This window comes from Limulus polyphemus, unplaced genomic scaffold (assembly GCF_000517525.1).
Source record: "Limulus polyphemus unplaced genomic scaffold, Limulus_polyphemus-2.1.2 Scaffold237, whole genome shotgun sequence".
Lineage (NCBI taxonomy): Eukaryota > Metazoa > Arthropoda > Merostomata > Xiphosura > Limulidae > Limulus > Limulus polyphemus.
This window is the reverse complement of record NW_013665847.1, coordinates 391591-399275: the sequence shown is the minus strand read 5'-3', so window position 1 is coordinate 399275 and position 7685 is coordinate 391591. Positions and strand designations below refer to the sequence as shown.

The 7685-nt window shown below is 30.7% G+C and overlaps 1 protein-coding gene across 4 annotated transcripts in view; it reads left to right on the top strand.

The window, feature by feature from the left end:
* LOC106478647 (transmembrane and TPR repeat-containing protein CG4050-like) overlaps positions 1–5091 on the top strand; it is a 109536-nt gene extending 104445 nt beyond the window's left edge. For all 4 annotated transcript variants that reach the window (XM_013939203.2, XM_022382279.1, XM_022382280.1 and 1 more), the window contains exon 21: positions 736–5091. In XM_013939203.2, the coding sequence (XP_013794657.1) occupies positions 736–1068 (333 nt within the window). In that variant the 3' untranslated portion in view covers positions 1069–5091. The remainder of the gene's footprint in view (positions 1–735) is intronic.
* Positions 5092–7685: the final 2594 nt, after the last annotated feature.

The following is a 7685-nucleotide window of genomic DNA, read 5'->3' as shown; positions in this document are numbered from 1 at the left end:
AAATAGTTGACTATTCTGCTTCAGGAGAACAAAGGGACCCTTTGTTCTCCTGAAGCAGAATAGTCAACTATTTGAAAGCGCTCGAGTTTTGGGTCTTATTTTTAAGTCTAATACACTTTATATGTGATTCTTTGTGGTAACTATTTTATCAAAATCGGATATTTCAAGACAGTTTCATGTTATTGGCACAACTTTTTGGCCCTTCTATTTGCAGAAGGGACACTCTGAACTTTTAACACTTGCATTTTAGTGACCTTGAGTGCATGTAAGGGATAAGTTGTATTGTACCACTTTGGTCTGCATATCGTATCACTCCGAAATGGATAAGACAGACAAATATATTACTGACATGTTAGTCACATGCTTTTTTTTAATTGTCTTTAGAGTGTAACCAACCTATTAAAACGTGGATATATTTTAAGTACCCTTAATCACAAAACCTTGTGTGTATAATGCAATTTTTTCCCTAAAAAAAATTATAAAAGAATTATTTGTTGAACAATAGTGAATCTTGTATAGTATTCTTCAGAAAAAAAGGTTAAAGAAAAAAAAACTACTTGTTTGGGGATGTGATTTTGTTTTCCTGAATTTGGTTTATGTAGGTTAATCTTTACATTTGTTTTACATACTTGGAAAAATGTTCTGTCAACCAATCAATGTAAATAATTTCTTTTCCTCAATTTTAGTATTTTGCCAGCTGTTTAATTTGAACTTAATATTTCAATATATTACTAGTGTTACATCAAGATTCTTCAGATGGATCCCAACAATGTCCAGGCTAAACACAACTTGTGTGTGGTATATGTGGAGCGTGGGCAACTTGCTTTGGGTGAACACTGTCTCCAGGAAGTTGCCAGTCTGGCTCCAAAAGAAGAATATGTTCAGCGCCATCTACAAATTGTACGTGCAAGGCTACAAAAAACTCGCACTGGAAATAATAAGGGCAGTGCCTCTGGAAGTAAAGTTGTAAAACCTAAAACAAAACATCAAAATACAGCACTCCCAGGAAACCTCATTGATACTGAAACATATCATGATGACAAAAATCGTGTCACATCCGAGCTTTGAATTGTTCCTACACATTTCTATTGGTGCTGTAGTGTGACTCAGATGTAAATAATAAAATCAGTAATATATATATATATAACATCGAAGAAAGTTAGTTTTATGAAAGAGTCTTTCCTCTGTAAGAGTTATTTTATGTATAGAGAAGAATCAAGATAGCAGGTATTGATACAATATTTAAGTCTCACTTAATTTCATTCTCCTACCATATCAATTGAAAACAGGAAAAGTGTTCAAACAAGAATTGTCTGTATATTTCTACAATGTTTAATATCTGAACATACACAATAATTGTACTTGAACCAAAAACAGAAAGATTTTTTTACTGTAAAGATTTCACATATTGTTGAGTATTTAAATTTTGTTTTGTACACAAAATTTGAAAATTTATTTTAAATAAAAGTTGTATGCATGGGAATATAATAGAAAAACACAGTTAATGTATGAAAGGTTGTGCTGGATTAAGGGTTAGTCACATTGTTTCTACACCTTATGTTTACTGCTATGAAATGACTAAATTATGTGATAGGTATCAAAAAAATGTTTGAACCTGTAGGAAAACGGTTGTGTTTAAGGTAATATGAACATGCATTTATAATAAACTGTAATTCATAATAGGTATAATAATAGAAGGAAAAGGTGTTATTGTACTTTTTACCTTCGTGCAGGTACTTCTGTGTGCTTCCGGACAACTAAATTTAAAGATCTTTTTAAAAATGATCTTCAGGGTTTTCTGTAGAAAATATGTTTGTTTGGTTTTAATCCATAGGCTGGTCTTCTGTGGAGGACATACAGAATTCGTCAAGGAATCTTTAAAACTAGTGATTACTACTGGTCAAGTTAATTATACTATAGTTCTTGCAACTAAGATATAACAAGCTTATTACTTAAAACTACTATTGTATTACAGTAATAGCAGTAAGTCATTAAACTTTCCAGTGTTCAATTGCAAGTCAGAAAAATTCTTTGACAAATGGAAGTTATAAAAATGTGAAAGTAAATTCTGATCAGATTTTTTTTTTGTAAATTTATAATAGAATATTCATTGCAAATTGTAAAGTAATTTTTAGTCTGGTTAGCTGTGTGCTCTCAGGAATTTGAGTAAATAGTTAGAGTACTGTATAGAACATCTGTGTTAGAACACTAGATTAGAACAGGTTCTGAGAGTTCAATTCATGTCTTATTTCCAAATCTTGATCTTAACTACAGTTTACAATAACATGTTGTATCTATGGGGTTTGAGCCTGGAAAAGGCCAGGTCAGTCAAACAATGCATTGAGCCTCTATGTCATAGATTCTATTTTTCAGTGTTCTAATAGATGAAATGTACTGTAACATGCATGTAATATTTGTTATCTGTAAAACCATCTTTATTTGTTACAGGTTGAGGCGTTTTTCTTTAGTACTTACCTAGTCATCTATTACTTACTTTTTATTTTTTGATTCATTTGAAAATCAATAGTCATTTATCTGGGATTCAAAAAAAAAAGGTTAGTACCCAGCTGATTAATACAGCTAAGCTTCTTGCTAGTTTAGAATTGTATGCAGCATATTTATGTAGTGTAATCTATAATGAATTTAAAGTATTCTTTTTTCTGTTTATAATCATTGGTCCTATTTGTGTTTCTGTTTATAAAAAAATATATATATTACTCTCACTGTTTATGGAAACAGAACATTCTAAATCATGGTGGCTTTCAACATTTGTTTGTAAAACAAGATGTTGGTTCCAACTTTTGATATAAAAATTAACCTAGTAGTAAGTGTTCAATTATGTATTTCCTACATTAGTTTTTTCTTAACCCAGTTCACCCATTATTTTAGTCCTCTCACCTATATATATAGATGCTTCTAATCCCCTTATCATTCATAACTTAGCACTTGTATTTGCAATTATATTCTTAGATTTTTCAACCTTGAACGTGCCTAGGAATTCTTTTTCCTGTGATTAGTTAAAAGGCAGGTCAGCTTTCACAGTGATAAAATTGTATCAGAAAGTATTTAAGTCAATTATAAAAGACATTTTACAGCTATAAGAAAAGGTTTCTAATATGTTTGTATAATATTTGAAAAATGTGTGTGTGTGTAATTTATTTCCTGAAAAACATTATAAATTATCTTTGGATTAATATTGTTTGTTCTTTGTTGTAGAACTTGGAAAACTAGAAATTAAACATGTACATGAATTTACATTTATGATTTATAATTTCTCTTTGTTTTCTAATTGAAAGGGGTTTTAAATTAATGAATGGTGAACAATTTAGATTTGTTGCTGTATAGTAATTTTACAATATGATTGTTTTTTGTTTCTTTTTTTTTTTGTAAACAAGTATTTCCATTTATAAAATGTAACTTATGAATATTGTTTTTATCATGCTTCTGGAAAAACCTAGTTAAGAAATATTACTTATTTGCCTGTAACTTGATGTTGAGTAGAAATTTTCATCTCATTATGGTAATACAAAAAAACACAAAAAGAAACAACTCAGCTTTGATAATATAGGACTAAAACTTTAACAAACAACTCAGCTTTGATAATATAGGACTAATACCTTAACAAACAACTCAGCTTTGATAATATAGGACTAATACCTTAACAGACAACTCAGTTTTGATAATATAGGACTAATACCTTAACAAACAACTCAGTTTTGATAATATAGGACTAATACCTTAACAGACAACTTGGCTTTGATAATATAGGACTAAAACCTTAACAAACAACTCAGCTTTGATAATATAGGACTAATACCTTAACAGACAACTCAGCTTTGATAATATAGGACTAATACCTTAACAGACAACTCAGCTTTGATAATATAGGACTAAAAACCTTAATAGACAACTCAGCTTTGATAATATAGGACTAAAACCTTAACAGACAACTCAGCTTTGATAATATAGGACTAAAACCTTAACAGACAACTCAGCTTTGATAACATAGGACTAAAACCTTAACAGACAACTCGGCTTCGATGATATAGGACTAAAACCTTAACAGACAACTCGGCTTCGATGATATAGGACTAAAACCTTAACAGACAACTCGGCTTTGATGATATAGGACTAAAACCTTAACAGACAACTCGGCTTTGATGATATAGGACTAAAACCTTAACAGACAACTCGGCTTTGATAATATAGGACTAAAACCTTAACAGACAAGTCAGTTTTGGTAATATAGGACTAAAACCTTGTAAAGTACTTTGCACCCAGTTAACATTTTAAGACTTAAAACAATTCTAGTCTAAAATCATTTTTAAACCATTACAATCTATTGACAAGAAGATTCTTCCAAACGTTCAGAAGTTGTGTTCCTCAACCTCTGTTTTGTAAAGTAAGGGTTTTTTGAAAACAGTTCTCTGATTATACTTCATATGATCACAGTTTCATAATATGTTACTTCTAAAACTGAATTTTTAAGCCTTGAATATTTAATTTAGTCGACAGAAAGTTTGGTACAGTCCCAGACATTTCTGTAGTCTTGAAATATCTGAGGCTGGCATTGTTCAAGTAATAATGCTAACAGGTTCTACATCAAAAAAAAGATATAACATTTTATTTTATTTTATAGGTGTAACATCTGCCTAATTTTGTGAGACAGTAAAAAAATCATTTAATTACTTCTTAAGCTTATGTGTGGACTTTGTTTATCTGAGCTGTTATACTTTTAGGAAATGGTAACAAATAAGTAATTTATTTATAACAAAGGTTTTAAAAACAGTTTATTTTCTATTATTACAGAATTTTTTAAAGTCAAAATTGACCATTCTAGTTGTGAATTTTTATAGCATATTCAATTTAATATGCCCATCTTGTATTATATGAAAACAGGAAGATCCCGTTTGTCAATGTAACTGGGACCAGATCTGTAGTTCGTGTCCCCTGAATTGAATATAGAGATTATATAATCTGAAAAGAAAACTTGTGTAAATATATTGGTCAGTCGGTTTTGCATATTTGAAACTTTGTATGTTTTTTTTTGTGCCAAATGGGTAAATAAAAGTTATTTTTTAATATCTGTAATTTGGATGATCTTGTCAACTTTAATTGGTTCTCTTAATAAAGCCACTTTTAAGTATGGGCGTTGGGCGGAATTGCTTACTCCAAATTGTCGGTGCTACTTATCAATAGGATGAATTAAAACAAAAACAAAAAAAGATTTAAGACCCGAATCGTTTACCAAATCAATCGTTGACCAAATTGAGGCTGTTGGCTCGGTATAAACCATAAAATTAGCATAGTCGCTATAGGATATAAGTGACTTTCTTGATCCTAACCTTACATATTCCATCACATCAAAAAAATTTCAAACTATATCTGTTGTATTTAACTTTTCTTAACTTATATTTCCGATTTTAAAACCTGGTCACCTTTGGTTTGTTCTCCAATAAGCCCACTTTTAAGCTTAAGCATTAGGCGGAATCACTTTAACAAGGTCACCTTAAACACGGTACTGCAGAACTTGTCCAGTAGCATGAGAGGTCATATACATACGGGCTTTACTATCATTCTGTTGACTTCTAGCCAGAACTTGCTACATAGTAAACAAGGCGTAAGATTATATGTGTTTATGTAATTTAATTAAATCAATATGTATTTTAGTTATAGTATTAGATAGGTTTAATATATCACATTAAATGTCTTAAATAGTAATATGGTATATGAAGATGCACGTGTGACAATTCTGCTTTGGTGCTTAGTAATTCGCTAAGCGGGCCTAACTTTGTCAGGTATTCCTGGGACGAAGGCCGAAAACGCTGCTGACAATGAGGATAACCCAACTGATGACTTAAGACGGTGTACTCATAGAGATACTTTGTGACTGTAACTCATAATTAAAACTAATTATTATTAACTGTAATTTTGTATTGAAGATTTTAAGTTGGAAGTTACTACATAGTTTACTGGGAATTTTATTACATTATTCTAGAAGTTTCTAAAATTACACTGTTTCAACGCTAGTCATGAACGTTTCTTCGGACTATATGTAATGCTAATTTACAGGAGATAACTTTTAGTTGTAGCAGTAATTTAGATGCCTTTCGTCAAACAAGACAACTAATATGTTCGTAACACTCGAAATTACAAACTGAAAATAACGTTAAATAGTTATCAAAATTTTTCACTTAACCTCCCATAGTTTTTTTTTAAGACTGTAGCTGTTCTATTTTTCAATTAAAAGAAAGAAAAAGTATATATAATGAGTAGGACACTTGCATGAAGATATTAAACACAACAAATATCGACTTTGGATTGGATGTTTAATCATTGTTGAACATATACTGGCTTTAATGAAACTAAACATCGATTTTAATTTCTGCTAAAAAATTAGGAATTTGAAAAAGTAGAATAAAATATGTAAAATGTAATTTATCTAAATTGAAATAGGATAGTCTCGTGGCCCTTCAAAGCTAAATAATTCTTTAAATTTGGGCCTAGGTACAAATAGACATCTACAATTAACATATATTCGTCGACATTCTTAAGTAGTTTCGAAGGTTGTTCTGTATATAAGGGTTTCAACAATTGATTTACACACACACACACGTTGTATGCTGTTAGTTGACAGTTCTACCATATTTATTGAAGGGCCGGGCATGTCGAACTGGAAATACGAGGATCCCGATTCGCACAACGTTGATGAAGAAAATGCGCCATGCTCTTGTATAGCTTGGCGAAACAAATATATATATTCATTTTGGTTTTGTAAGCTATACTTCAAGATTACTAAATTTTCATGTAATCGTCACAACACTGAACTCAGAAAATTTTCCTCTTGACGAATCAGTTAATAATAATCTGTTTCAAGAGTAAATAAAACCAAAATTAAGAGTAACAAATTTATTTCTTGCTTTTGAAGTTCTCATGTCATGCTGTGTTGTAGATTACAGAGTGCATAGTTCTTCTTGTGATTTAAAGCATGCGCACGTTTTACTGACGTCACAACAGTACAAATTGTAACGTTAATCGTCCCTTATGTGGCGTCATTTTAGTGTACTGACTGACAAACAACACACTACTATATAGTGGTGCGAGTAGTTAAAACAGGTGATCCCTCCAGCCTCCTTTCGGGAAAATAAAGGAATCAAGATATAGTAAGTTCTGATCAGTCAATATAGTAGAAAATGAAATATTAAAGATTTGTATCGCCAGGATTGGATAAGCTATATCAATCACACTCGATAATTTCATGTTTGTTTTTTACGTACAAACTAATTATACAGAATTACTCATAGAGATCTCATACAGTACAACTTCAGTAAAGTTGTCTTTGTTAAGTACATTTAAAATACATAGATATATTCCAAGAAAGTGGCTGTTTTAGTTACATATAGTTAGAATGCCTAATAAAACTAACGATACCACAAAAATTATATAACTAGCATATGACATTTTTGTTCGAAAGGCTTCGAAATTTACGTCACACTAAATCTTTCCGCTTACAATAACACATTTTGAGTACAGTTACCAAACAAGACTGTAGTATGTTAAGTTACTGAATGGTACTTTAACATTAGTTAAATACTTATAGACAGTTAGCACCTTGTCAATGTACGCCACTTAATGAAATTAGTAATGATCAACAAAGTTTAGATTAGTAACCAGATGTTCGGACG